Consider the following 14,947-nt stretch of genomic DNA (forward strand, 5'->3'; position numbering starts at 1 on the left):
TCTTCCCAAATATATTCTTTTTTTTTCTACATTGAACTGCATCTGCCCAGTCTCTGACCTTTTTATAGCTAACTAATCTGTGAATGTCCTGCTACAGCTTTTTGCAACCAGAAATAATCAAAACTTGTATTTATGTGCTGCCTTAACATTGTAAACTGTTCCACAGTGCTTTGGAAGAGATTAAAATTTGGCATCGAGCCACATAAGGGACTATGGGACAGATGAACAAGTATAGTCAAGAAGCATCTTGAAGGAAAGGCGCAAGCAATTGGACTGATTCAAAGAGGGAATTCCAGAGATTGAAGTCTTTGGCAGTTCACCTGTGGGTTTGTTTGGGAGTGTTTAAAATCAAAAATTCATGAGACCAGAAGTGACTGAGTGTCGATATCTTTTTGAGCATTGTAATGCTAAAAAGGATTACATAGGTTAGAGTGGGTTAGCCAGGCATTAATTTAAAAAAATTTAAAATGGCGACATTGCTTACTGGGAACCAGTTTAGGTTAGTGAGTACTGGGTTCTGGTGAACAGGGTACGGGCGGCAGAATTTTAGATGACCTCCAGTTTAGAGGATTCAGAATGTGGAGTAAGCCACCAGTATTGGAAAAGTTGTCTAGAGCTAATTAAGGCATTAAAAATGTTATCAGCTGTAGATCTAAAGTATCAGGCAGAGTTCTGTGATGTTACAGAAATGGGAAGAAGTGAACTTGGTAATATCAGGTCTGTGGTCAAAAACTCATTGTCATCAATGGTACAATTTGGTGTCATTAGCAAATCATCGTATTGGTCTATCAAAGCCCGCGTCTGCATCATTTATGAATGTACTACGTAAGATCATCACCAAGCCAGAACCATCGAAAATATTACTTGCCACATCTTTCAAATCATTTGCTCACACCCTCCAACAACTTGTGTTGCTACATTCCTCTTTAATTCTATCTTGAGTGTCAACATTTTACCTTTTCCAAATGTTTTTGAAAATCCATTTCAACTTCCATTCCTCCACTGGTATTTATTCAATTTATTGTGAGGCTGGTCAAATGCAACTTGCTTTTTGTTTTTGCATCTGTGCTGAAATGCCATAACTCGGGTTCCATTGTGAGCTTTGTAATATGTACAGTTGAGTAGTTTATTAATAACCAATGTGAGATTAACTGATCTGTAACTTCCTTACTTATCTTTTGTTTTTGCTAACTTTGGCACAATTTAATCATTCCTAAGTATTCTGGAAAATTATAATATAGCCAGATTCTTATTTCTCAATGAGTGTATGAAAAGATCCCAGTAACTTAAATATCTTGAGTTAAGTAACTGTGTAACAAACATCTCTTTTTAAATAATCACCAATGTTTGAATTTCAGTATCTGCCTCCATTGTAAAAACTGAGGCAATGATTTGCTCATTTATATCTGCTCTTACAATAAGCATGCAACCCTTGAATCTTCACACTCCTGTCTGATTCTCTTCATACAAATATATTGTCAAGTTCTTCCATTTTTAATTTTGTGAAATTACTAGCTGCTGGTCTATGAATTCTAGGCCATAAAAATCCTGGCTCCTGGTTTGTTTGTACAGCTATTTTTCCAATATTTAAATTTTTAAAACTCATTCTCTGGCATCTTGTAAGCATTTGAAGTTTAGTAATATTGATGATCTAATAAGGATTATTTCTACTAGATTTGTTATCTGCTGACTAAGAGCAGAATGCTTATTAATTATTCTCAATTTCCCAAAACAATTGAGGAAAAACAAATTAATTCCCAAGACAATAAAACAAATAGATTTTTGAGACAGTTCAGTGAGAAACTTGCAGTACTAGCCAAACCCCTACCCAATTCGTTTTGCTATTGGCTGAATCATATGACATTATCATTTGACTGTGGGTGGCTGTGAAATCTAGCAATATTATCATATTAAATTGACTAGGCAATATATAGGTTTCAGGTGAAGTTAGCGCACATGTCTTTTAAGTGAGATTTCAGAGTTGCATTTTAATCTTTCATTGCACCCATTCAGAATAGAGTTAACATAATAGCAATTGAGCTAGTGTATTTAATATTTGACCTGCAGTTTGTCAAAGCTATAATAATTAAGGGGTTACAATAGCATCCTAAATAATGATTGAACCTCAAATGACTTGTGAATGTTGTCCAAGTAGTACAGTGGGTTCCACTTCCTCCCGACCAAAGGGGTAGCCATGGACACCTGCATGGGCCCCAGCTATGCCTGTTCTTCAGGTATGTGGAACAGTCTATCTTCTGTAGTTACACCGGCACCATTCCCCATCTTTTCTTCCACTACATTGATCACTGTATTGGTGTCACCTCGTGCTCTCACGAGGAGGTTGAACAGTTCATCAACTTCACTAGCACCTTCCATCCTGACCTCCGGTTCACCTGGACCATTGTGGACACCTTGAACCTGTTATGGACCTCTCCATCTACGTTTCCAGCAACCAACTCAGCACAGACATCTTCTTCAAACCCACTGACTCTCTCGCTACATGGACTACACGTCCCCCCACTTTCACCTCCCGTAAAATCGCTATCCCTTACTCCCAATTCTTCCACCTCTGCCTCATATGCTCCCAGGAGGAGCATTTCCACTCCAGAACATCCCAGATGGCTGCCAATTTCAAGGACCGCAATTGCCTCTCCCACATGGTCAACAATGCCCTGCAGTCCACCGCCTCCACCTCTTGGACCTTCACCCTTGAACCGCACACCTCTAACTGCAACAAGGGCAGAGCCCCCCCTAGTCCTCACCTTCCAGCCACCAATCTACAGATACAATGTATCCACCTCTGCCATTTTCACCACCTCAGTCAAATTCTTCCCCCCCACGCCCCCTTCCCCCATCAGCATTCCATAGAGACCATTCCCTCCACGACTCCCTCGTTAGGACCACCCCTCCCTCCACTCCCGGCACTTGCCCTTGCCACTGCAAGAGGTATAAAAACCTGCACCCTCACCTCCATCCAAGGCCCCAAAGGAACCTTCCACATTCAGCAGAGATTTTCCTGCACCTCCACACGTCATCCACTGTGTCCGTTATTCTCCATGTGGTCTCATCTACATTGGGGAGACAGGGCACCAACTATGCATCTCTTTAGGCTGCGTTGGATTTTTATATCCACAAGAGAATAGACAGAGCCCCTTTTTAACATTTCAATTGAAAGATGTACTTCCTTTTGTAATGAACAAACATTCCAAACTAGATTGTGTACTCTCGTCTTGTTTGGGGCTTGTACCCAAGACTTTCATATTAAAACACAGGAGTACTGCAAACTAAGCTAAGACTGACAATTAATCTTAAATTACTTGATGACTGTACACCAGTGAGGTTTTTAAGAAACAAATGTTATTTTTCCACACTATTAACTTAGTATCATTTTGTTACTTTTAGGAAGCTGAACGAGCCATTCAGTGCTTAAATGGCAAACTTGCCCTCTCCAAGAAACTGGTAGTGCGTTGGGCTCATGCACAAGTGAAGGTGAATTTTGTTTTTGAATTTTTGTCCTGAATGTAAAATTCCCTTTTTTCCAGCAAGATTTCAGATTTAAAAGTGCAGACTGAGTTTACTCTTTAGGGTTATAATTTTATACTTTAGTCATTTTGTGCTTTAGCACCCAACTGAATGAACTAAAGCTGTAGAAAATTAGCGCAACAAATGCTGTAATTGGCACCATTAAGTAATCCAGATCTTGCCTTCAATCCTGGTGTAAGTGCAAAATTTCATACCTAGAGATCAGTTTGTCGTTCTAGTGGCAGTGTTTTACTTTCTGAACATTTAGTTTAAATATGTTAGGGCCTTTTGTTAAGTAAATTTCCATTTTTGGTCTCTGAAGATTTTTGGTACTTGAACATTTGTAAACCACAAGCAGTCTCATGGATAGCGCAGAAGTATTTCAGTCGCTGACAAATTGTGTCCAAAGCGTCAAAGACTTTTGGCATTGGTTATCTATCCAATAGTTATGACTAATGAATTGCATATGGCAGTAGTGCTCTATACTGAGGTAAGCAGGCTGTTGTGTCTCATGTGCCAAAGCATGTAATAGAAATCAAGCTCTGATTGCAATGTGTTTTTAGATTAAAATAGTTCCGATAAATGTGAGAAAATGAGTTCTGTTGATGGTCAGTGGTCTTAGCCTGCATTATGGGTGGTGAGGAAGAAAATAGGCAAGCTATTCTTTTCCCTAAAATTAATTACATTTTCAAATTGACAAGTTCTGGTTCTTAACTTGAGTTTGAAATAGTGAAAGTAAGAGCGGATCTAGTTCCTTTCATCTGATTTCTAACAAAGGTTGTTTTTGTCAAGTTCCATATTTTTGATTGCAGCAGTCATACAGACTGATTACTTTATTGAACTATGCTAATTTATGTTTTGAGTGCTGTTGCAAATAATAGGAACGTTCTATAGCATTCTAATTGTGACCTGTAACTTGGGTAAATTGAGGATCCTGGTTATTTTCATGAAAATTGCGTGGGCAAGGAGCAGTTAACAGCTGCAGGACATTTCAAAAGTTCCACCTAGAAAGCAAGTTTGAACAACTGCCAAATAAAACATTTGAGGGAGCATCGAATGTGCTGGTGCTGTTTCAGGGGCCTTGAAACTGAGGATTCTAAACAGTGTTTCTAACTTTTCTGTTCAAGGGAACCCTACAGCTGAATTGAAAATTGCACCTTCTATTTTGATAATTACCGAAACCAGCTTTTTAATATCTTTTGGCTTCAGTACTTTAGCATGTACATTTTGGTTGGACACATTGAATTGTTTTTACTCAGCTATTAACTGCATTCTTTATATTTTTCTTTGTAAATGTTCTGAAGTAACGGTATTCTAGAGTCAGGCTAGAGAAACATTTCAGCACTGCAATTTGTACTGCATTTGTCTACCCAAATAATATCTAATGTATAGTGAAAGGCTATTACTCCCAAGAACTAGTGGTAAATAACGAGGTTTAGTGTACTCCGCTAAAAACTTTTCTTAATACATTGGTATTTTTCAAAATCAGTTAAGGAACAGGTGGAAGGAGTATAAATGATTTAGGAGCACAATCTCCATTGAATTACATGTAATTATATTTAAATATATCACTCTATTGAGAATACACCTCTCTTATAACAATTGAAAGTGAGAGCTTAATACAGAACCCGGTTGTTTTTCTTGCAGGGGAAATGCGTTTCTTGTGGAATTCTTGAGCCAATTGTCTGGTGGAATTGGTACTGTGACCTGTTCACTTTGACCTGAGCAGGATTTTCTGCACTAGCTAGAGAATTGTTATATTTATGCAAAATCAATGCCCTCACCCTCCCCCATACATGTACAATACATATATCTTGTTTTGCAAAGTTAACTTTATCTGAACATGCCTGAATAAAATGCATTCCAATTATGTGGATAGAGCAAATGCCAAGAACATGTGCACAGGACAGAGATCCAATGTTGTATCCCTGATAACTTTTTCAGTTGTTTTTGCTGAAGGTGCAGGATAACTTTGATACTTTCATATCACACATTTGAAAATCTAGTTGTTGCTGTGGGCGGTTATTCAATTCTGCAGTTCATTGTTTCATCAATAAGTAGGTTAGTTAATGTTTCACCATTTTAAGAACTGGTACCATTTGTGGATCAAAATAAATGCAGCATTCTGTTTACAGGTTAGAGAAATTTATTTAATTATAATTGGTGTTTGTACTAGCAGCTTGGGTAACTACTTGACTAAAATAGTGATCTTTCATGCCAGTATCATGTATTTTTCTTTAACTGTTTATGCAGATCTTGTTTCTTCCTGCTGTAAATTGGAGTGCATATTCTGATCTAATGAAAATTTGTCTACGTTTTCCTGTTTTATGCAGAGATATGATCAATATAAAAATGACAAGATTCTTCCAATAAGCCTGGAGCCTTCCTCAAGCACTGAGCCAGTGCAGTCCAACCTGAGGTAATGTAGCGAACGTTATTTAAGCCATTTAGTCACAAGCACATTGAAGTCTCCAGAATTGAAAAGAGTCACTATCCAAGCTTAAGGCATGTTTACATGGAATGGAATCTCAAGTTTTCTTGTGCCCCATATTCTATTCTATGGAAGATTGAGTTTAAACTCCATTGCACAGACTTGAGCACATCATTTAAGGTGACATTTCAGGGAGTGTTGTGCAGCTAGAGTTGCTGTCTGTCAGCTGACACTAAATTGAGGCTCTGGTTTCCCATTCAGATTAGCTTAAATAATGCGTGACACCCTTCAAAGAAGGGGACGAAAGTTCTATTCTTCCTGACCATTATTTATCTTTCAACCAAACACTAAACTGTCATTTGTCCCATTGCTGTAGAGACCTTACTGTGCAAGGTCTATAGCAAATGACAGCATTTCAACAGTACTTGGTAAAGGACGTAAAATTCTATAAAAATGCATATTTTCTTTTTCCTTTGATTTCTTGATTGTCTTTACTTTTGCTCTTTTGAATGTAGGTTTGAGCCTTGAAGCAGTTTAAACTATAGCTGTGTCGTGTCTTTCACTATGCTTCATTGCGTTCTCATGTATATGTAGCACATTTCAACAATTGCAGAAGCTACTCGCAGGTCATGTCTTTGAAGGGGAAAAAAAACTCAACGTCAATGACTTTTCATTCAACAAAGGGTTATCAACTTGAAATAACTTTGCTCTCTTCACAGAAGCTGCCTGACATGTTAAATGTTTCCAGTTTGTTCTGTTTTTATTTCAGATTTCCAGCATCTGTCGCATTTTCTTTTTGAATGACAGAAGCTAAACTGATTCAATACAAACTGCAATGAATGCCCATTCTAATTGCATTTTTCTGTTCCTCACTCGTCTAACAAATTAACAAGTCTCTAAGAAAGAAAATGTTATTCTTTAATAGTGAAGTCTTTTAAATTGATGGCACAGTGGTTGCAATTGCTTTTAAACAGTAAGTTTTGTGATCTCCAGATGTCTCAAAGCATGTAAAGCAGTACTTTTGCAGTGTAATCTTTGTAATATAGGAAAGACTAGTTAATTTTTACAACCTGTAAGGTTCCACAACAAATGTAGCAGCAATCAAATCTGGCTTAGTGATCCTGGTATAAGGATAATTATTGTCAAGTCTCTGGGACAATGGCCCCTGCTTTTATCAAAATTTGCCGTTGGATCTTTTCTAAATATCTGAGGCTTCAGAACACTGGTTTAATGTTTCATCCAGATGGTGGCACCTCCGAAAGCATAGCATAGACTCAATGTAATATTGAGTTCTGAAGTGAGGTTTGAACCCAAAACCTCCCAACTGAGGTGACGGTGCTATCAACTGACATTTAAATTATGCTTAATTCGCACAATACGTTGAATATCATATTTTTGACCTTCAATCAATATCGTTGAGTAGTTAAGATCCAAGACCTATATGGTTCAATTCATATTTGTTGGAGAAACTGCACTCATTGGCATGGACGATTTGGACGAAAGGGTCTGTTTCCGTGCTGTACATCTGACTCTAAAATTAGTCTTAAGGCATTGGGTTAGGTCAGGACATGTCATCAGCCAGCGTTTCTGCTTCTGCTCAATCTTCACACCTGTTATAAATGTCCGTGTTGATGTAGGATTTGGTTCAGCTGGGATGCGCACAGACCAATTGACATTAACAAAGTTTCAAAATAATAAATAGTAGCAACTTAGATCATCTGTATTTCCAAGAACTTCACTGAATTGCATAGGGTGAGGAAGATTAAACTGCATGTTCTAGAGCTTTTCTGCTGTGGATAAATCCCCAGGACCTGATCAGGTCTACCCTAGAACTCTGGGAAGCTAGGGAAGTGATTGCTGGATCCCTTGCTGAGATATTTGTATCATCGATAGTCATAGGTGAGGTCCCGGAAGACTGAAGGTTGGCTAATGGGGTGCCACTGTTTAAGAAGGGTGGTAAGGACAGGCCTGGGAACTATAGACCACTGAGCCTGACATTGGTGGTGGGCAAGTTGTTGGAGGGAATCCTAAGGGACACAACTTACAAGTATTTGGAAAGGAAAGGACTGATTAGGAATAGTCAGCATGGCTATTCCTAATCAGGTACTGGCAGGTGGGACTAGATTAAGTTGGGATATCTGGTTGGCAGGGACAAGTTTGACTGAAGGGTCTGTTTCCGTACTGTCCATCTCTATGATCTGTGATCTGAGTGTGATGATGATGATAATGAACTGAGCAAGATCAGAACTAACCAAAAAAAAGTGGGAAGGAAATAAGTCATCCAATGTAAGTTTTACAGATATGAAATGATTGCTTTGACCAGCTGATTGTTTTCTTCACTCATTTCTATAAACATCAAAAGGACAAATCAACCACTTGTAAAGTACCACATATACTCCGTATTGTCCAACTTTGTTAAATGTATTTGTTCAGTGCATTTTTAAAATTCATTTTGAGACCAACTTTACTGTCATCACTAAATAGAGGACACAACCTATTCATGAATAACCTATTAACTACTGATAGACTAGCTAGAAGATGATGAGCAAGGTTTTCGTTACACTGAATCTAACCTAAGATTGTGCAGTCAGTGCTTTAAAACGTGTATTAACTATAAGCGGTGTGAAGATTCATGGGAGATTGATACCCTTGTTTTTTTCCAGCTGCTGGTGTTTTCAGATGTCTCTGCAACACCAGTCAACACCCAAGACTGCAATAATGATCATGGTCTCATGCCATTCACAGGAAAATTAAATTCAGTGATATAGTCTAACTAGTTTTGAAATTATCTAACACATTTGTAGATCCCATATTAATCCAATAAACAAATCTTTATATTATTATAAAATCAGATTAAGAACTAGAGTTCCTGTTTGGCAAAATTAGATAGAAAATAGTATTTCTCTTGTATGGACCCCATGCTGGAGGTGTCTCAATAGACTTTTTCCAGCTTCATTGGGTCCGCTGTAAAATTGTAAACCTTTTTTTTAAAAAAACGTTGAGGGGACAGTCTTTGGAGACAATGTAAATTTAAGATTTAAATTCTGTACTCTGATTGCAATTGTACTTTCATAGACTGAAATAATTAGTTCTACAGTGGATATAATTTGAAGTGTGTTATGTAAAAATGGGGGGGGAGAAATAGAATAGATGCCATTTGCTAGATGCAGTTGGATCATTATTGCAGTTCATTTTTCATGCAGGTTATTTAAAGATACCAAAAAAACAAATCTTGTATTATAGATGTTTGTATTGAATTCTAGGTACTGCTGTTCAACAGATTTTAGCTTTTTCTGCTACCAAGGATATTCCATTGTTAATTTTTTTTTGTATTCAAATGAAAACTTCAAACATTTTAGGACAGCTTTCATTTTGTTGCTTGACATTACATATCTATATTTTCTAAAGTACGGCAAACAATATCTTAAGCTATTATGTTAATAGCAACCTACTTGATTTCAAAAGTCACTTTGCCATTGACTTTTCAAAGCCGCCAGATATAATGTAGATTAAGGGGCTTTAATCTTGTTCTAATGGTCATCTCTTTTTATTTGCAGCATTAGTGCAAAAATAAAAGCAATTGAAACCAAGCTTAAAATGATGGCTGAAAACCCAGATGTGGAGTATACAGGGCCCCCAGCTTACTCGTACAATAAGCCCACAGACAAAGTACCTGGCAACAAATCACGAACTGCTCCCTATTCTAGACTTGTTCGGAAATCCAAGCAATGACTGACACCATGAGTACTTCAGAGTCTTTCTTATCAGATTTCTTTGATATTCAGTGGAACTGCAAAATCCAATGATTACTGCATAGTGACTTGGTATGATATGATTTATTTTTCTAAACAAAATTTAAAAGTTAAGCTATTGGTCTTTAAAGCATATGGTTCAAATGTATGCCAGCAGAGTAATTAGCAGTGCTGAGCTCATCGACCTTTCATCCTAGAAAGCTGATTTCTAATGTGAGTGTCAATTTTGGCCATGCTAATTAAAACTGAGACCATGACTTCGACTGTGACTGAAATAAGGCTGTTACTTGAGTAATGGTCTCAACTATTTCTTGCAATTTTGCAGTGCAAGGGTATTTTGCTGTGGTTTATCATGCAAGTGGCATCCATAATCTTGCAGTTCTCTATTGAACTAAGGTTTGCTGGTAAAATCCCTGGATTATATGGTGACATTTCCCTTTCTGTTTGATTGCAAATTTAGAATAAGAATGCAAATGTAGTTGCAGATTTGATGGCAATATACATCATGGAAAGTCTGATAATGAAATAAAAGTTTTATACTGAATGTGTAGTTAAATTGTACTGCGTGTTCGATTAAGATAATATTTCCAAAATAATATGTTCTGGCTATCTTTTTTCCACAAGTCAATTTTGTTTTGATGTGACAATGCTAAACATTCAACTGTTTTACACCTTGTAAATGGCCATATTAAAGTTTCTTTTTAAAGGAGAATTGGTAATGATCCAGATTACAGAAATGGTAAAATATCATGAAATTAAATGTAATTAAATAAACTCTCATGGTACTTAGCTAACGTAAACTTCGGAAGTCAAGATTCCTGGTATTGCGCAACTGATCTTTTTATAATTACTCATGAATGGGATGTGGGCATCACTGGCAAGGTAAGCATTTATTGCACATCGTGTTCATTGTCATTGGCAATGCTGTGGATCTGGAGTTACATGTAGACCAGAATAAAGGGCATTGAACCGGGTGGATTTTTAAGACAATCAACGGTGGCTACATCATTGCCATTTGGCGAGTTTTTTTATTCAGTGCATTTTATTGAATTCCGATTTTGCCATGTGTCATGGAGTCTGAATGGACATCCCCAGACATTAGACTGGATTGCAAGACCGATGACATTACCACTACACTGCCTATTCTGAATTATGATAGATCCAACATAATCTTTACAAATAAAGCAACTCTTTTCCATGATCCTGTCAACCATTGTTTTTTTATTCATTATTCACAATCTTGTGGATTGGGGTTGGCAAATATAGCATATGACGGACCTTACTGAAGAATAAGTGAAAAATACTTTACTCTTTTTTTAAATAAGACAAGACCTGTTGGTACTTTTAAAGATATCCATAACTTTCTAGTGAAGACCTTGATCTGGCATATACTTGCTGAGGACGTGAATTGTAACGGAGTATGGGTTTTGGAGATTGTGATATGCACTGCTTGCTGCATGTAACGAGAGGTTTATCATCCATTGCACTAATCTCCTTCCCATGCCAGAAAGACATTAAAGCAATTTTGATCCTTTGTCACAAAATATTTGCCACGCAGTAACCTAAACATATCAGTCATGTACTGTAATGTGTGAATGTGGATTTGTAAATATTTACAGAAATTGATACTATTACTTCAAGCAGCCTTGGAATTAAATTGGTTAATATTATGGGGTTGAAGTGCAGATTTTGTTTTAGTTAGCCAGATGTCTTTAGCACTATGACCCAGCTTTTTGAAGACTGAGTCTCTTATTTTTAGCCAAGCCACTAAATTGATCTCAGGAACTGACTGGCTTTTTCCTCCTGTAAACCACCCAAAGTGGTAAAATTGCTTCCTTTTTTTGCAATCCTTGGTATATAAATTAGGCCCAAAGTGACTGGATGTTCCTAATCACAATGGGTTTAGTCCTATACCTTGGGTAAGGGGCCAATTCTTAACCCTGGTTTTTACTTGTACATTGAAGAGTCATCCCTGGAACAAATCATGATTTGAATTAGAAACTGTATATATTTTATGATTAAGTCCCTTTTAAAGATGTTGTCTGTGTATAATGGAAAAATGTTAATGTCATTCTTTGTGTAAAATTTATTATTTATGACTTGTAATGAAATATTTTTTAGGTATTAAAAAATACATATTAAACTTTCAGTTGCTCAACATTGAAGAGTAAATGGAATGTATTAGTTTTTCTTTCTAGATTTTGTCTGGTATAGCAAATTTCTTCTGTTATTGTGAAGCCTTTTATCTTTTGGAAACTATTAAAAATACATATTTAAAGCTTGTTTAATTATATTTGCCTGTGTATCTGATCAACACTGATTACACCAACGTCACTTTTCAATAAACTAGGTATTTTATGTGGAAAAATGGCATGAAGTCATTGTGGCTGTTATACCAGGATAATCTTGATGTATTAGTGATCCAGGCTTCCATATCTGTTGAAAAGATGTTTACTGTTGTATTTATCTAGTGTTGCTCTTATGGTTTGCATTACCAACAGTCCATTAAATTCATTCCAATCTGGAAAATAATTTGCTTTAATTTTCAAAGTACATTATTTTTGTTGGGATAGTGCAGTTGGAGCACATCAGACATGCTGTGTACTTTGACCATTCTACAGCAGATGCCCCCTTCTCCCATTAAAGTCAGTGGCTGTAGTAATTTTCCAGCATTCAAGTTGTCACTGTTTTTAAAAGTTGCCACTCAGGTGGACAGAGCTTGTAAGAAGGCCTATGGTGTATTAGCGTTCATTAGCAGAGGGATTGAATTCAAGAGTCGTGAAGTGTTGTTACAGCTGTACAGGACTTTGGTTAGGCCACATTTAGAGTACTGTGTGCAGTTCTGGTTGCCTCACTTTAGGAAAGATGTGGAAGCTTTGGAGAGGGTGCAGAGAAGATTTACCAGGATGTTGCCTGGAATGGAGAATAGGTAGTACGAGGATAGGGGTAGGTTCTTTACCCAGAGAGTGGTGGGGGCATGGAATGTGCTGCCTGTGGGAGTGGCAGAGGCAGAATCATTGGCGAACTTTAAGCAGCAATTGGATAGGTACATGGATGGGTGCTTAAGCTAGGACAAATGTTAGGCACAACATCGTGGGCCGAAGGGCCTGTTCTGTGCTGTATTGTTCTATGTTCTATGTCTTAGACTTTAAAGTAATCAGGCTTGTGACCTGAAATTGGTATAACGTTTCTTCAAGTTTGGACTTGAGCTTTCAAATGTACATTGCAATTGGCCTGAGCTCATTTCTTAGCAGTGGTAACTGACAGATGGATGGCATAAATCTTTAGTTTAGTCATCAGTGCAGAGGTTTCATCATTCAGAAATTAACTGTATTGTCTTACACTTCCAGTTAAAACAGTTCAGGGAGCTGCATATTCTAATGATTTACCTCATAGCATCCATTCAAAACAAATTATCATGCTATATTACTTTAAAGAAAAATGATATAGAAACGGCACAACAGAAATCATAGTTTATCATGCTCTCGAGCATTTTGGTAGAATCATCCTAATACCATGATCCTGATTGGGTGCTGCTCATGGTTTTCAAAAGCCTGTGAATTTTGTTTCTCTTTGGTAAAACAGTTGATTAGACTGATGTTCATAGAACCATTTCTCCGACATCATTCAGTAGTTCAGGTGAAAAGTCAAAGCAGTCCATCCACTCCAGACACCTCCCCAGATACTGTGCATCCAGCCCTAACACTGTTGACCTTCCTGTGTATTACTCCTGCTACAGTAAACACAGGTCCTGCCCAATACCCCTCTTCCCCCACCCCACCCCTGTTTCCACCCTTTTCCCCCTCCCTCTCTCAAAAACAACACGCCCACCTGATACAGCTCAAATCACTGCCATGATTGCTACCCCCCCACCTTCCACTCTCCAGTGGTCTCACCATACTCACCCCACAATGTGATCACCACGCTTCACAGCCATTGACATGCTTGTGGTCAACTCTCCCCAACAAACTGTTTATAACAATCTCTTACTGATTTCATTCTTTAAATTGTGAAAAAGCTGTCCATTTGATTTATGTTGCAATGCCATATTTTCCTTGAATGATTAAATATCACTGAGCTGGGTTTGCTCAGGTCAATAAAAATCTTACTGAGAATGTTGCATTCCAACGCAGGGGCGGCACAGTCCCTCGGTGGTTAGCACTGCTGCCTCAGTGCCAAGAACCCAGGTTTGATTCCCACCTCTGGTGACTGTGCGGTGTTTGCACATTTTCTCCGGGTGCTCCAGTTTCCTCCAACAATCCAAAGATGTGCAGGGCAGGTGAATTGGTCATGCTAAAGTATCCAGAGTTACATGCATTAGTCAGGGGTAAATATAGGGTAGGGGATCAGTGTGGACTTGTTGGGCCAAATGGTCTGTTTCCATACTGTAGGGAATCTAATCAAATGAGTGCTTTGTAATTAAATTGGATGGAAGGAACTTTGTTTATGGGATTTGTTTTTAAAAAAAAATCAGTTGAGCCTGTTTAACAACTAAATAGTGAGTTTGCAATCACAATGCCAATTTTGCCAACAAAAATTAATTTTAAGTATTCCTGTAATTCATGTTTTAATAAGCTTGAATAATAAACTGCATTATAAAATTCTAGCTGTGCTAAACAATACAAAATACAAGGCTCAAAATAAAATGTCTGTCAGCACTAACTTTAAGTGAAACACCATATCTTTATTGACAGTATTGGTTGAGCTTTTTAAAATTCTGTGGTAATTGAGTTTGAGGCTACAATTGTAATGCCTTTATTTACTTTGAAATTTGCTTATTTTCGCATTAAATTAGGTGATATGTAGGTAAAGTTCTAGCATTGCAAGATTTGGTGTGTGCAACCTGCCCTGGGAAAAAAGGGATGTGACCTTTATAAAGTATAACACAAAACCTTAGTTCTGAAAATAAGTAAATGAAATACTTTGTGTACATTTGCTACAGTAATAGGGAAAGTCAGCATAGTGCTATCGGGTTAACTAGTCTCAAGCTTTGACCTGCCTGAAGGGCACAATAAAATTGCAGGAATTTTTAAAGCTATGCAGTAGGTTTTCTTTCTACTAACTCTAATTTGGGCACTACCACAAATAATTTTTGAAAAACTGTACATACTCATTCTGTTGAATTTTTGTCTGATGTTTGGTAGCGCATGTGAAAAGTTGGAAGATTAAGCTCAACTAAGTAAAATTTGGCAACCAGATCTAGATATGGCTCACCAAAGCTTTATAAAAATTCAACTTGACT

General features: G+C 37.5%; 1 protein-coding gene across 1 annotated transcript in view; it reads left to right on the forward strand.

Annotated features, from left to right (window-relative positions):
- rbm18 (RNA binding motif protein 18) overlaps window positions 1-11,987 on the forward strand; it is a 33,846-nt gene extending 21,859 nt beyond the window's left edge. Inside the window, exons 4-6 of the mRNA XM_043720106.1 lie at window positions 3,403-3,489; window positions 5,856-5,941; window positions 9,511-11,987. Coding sequence (XP_043576041.1) covers window positions 3,403-3,489; window positions 5,856-5,941; window positions 9,511-9,685 — 348 coding nt within the window. The 3' untranslated portion in view covers window positions 9,686-11,987. The remainder of the gene's footprint in view (window positions 1-3,402; window positions 3,490-5,855; window positions 5,942-9,510) is intronic.
- The last annotated feature ends 2,960 nt before the right edge of the window (window positions 11,988-14,947 follow it).

Source organism: Chiloscyllium plagiosum, chromosome 30 (genome assembly GCF_004010195.1).
Source record: "Chiloscyllium plagiosum isolate BGI_BamShark_2017 chromosome 30, ASM401019v2, whole genome shotgun sequence".
NCBI classification, from domain to species: domain Eukaryota; kingdom Metazoa; phylum Chordata; class Chondrichthyes; order Orectolobiformes; family Hemiscylliidae; genus Chiloscyllium; species Chiloscyllium plagiosum.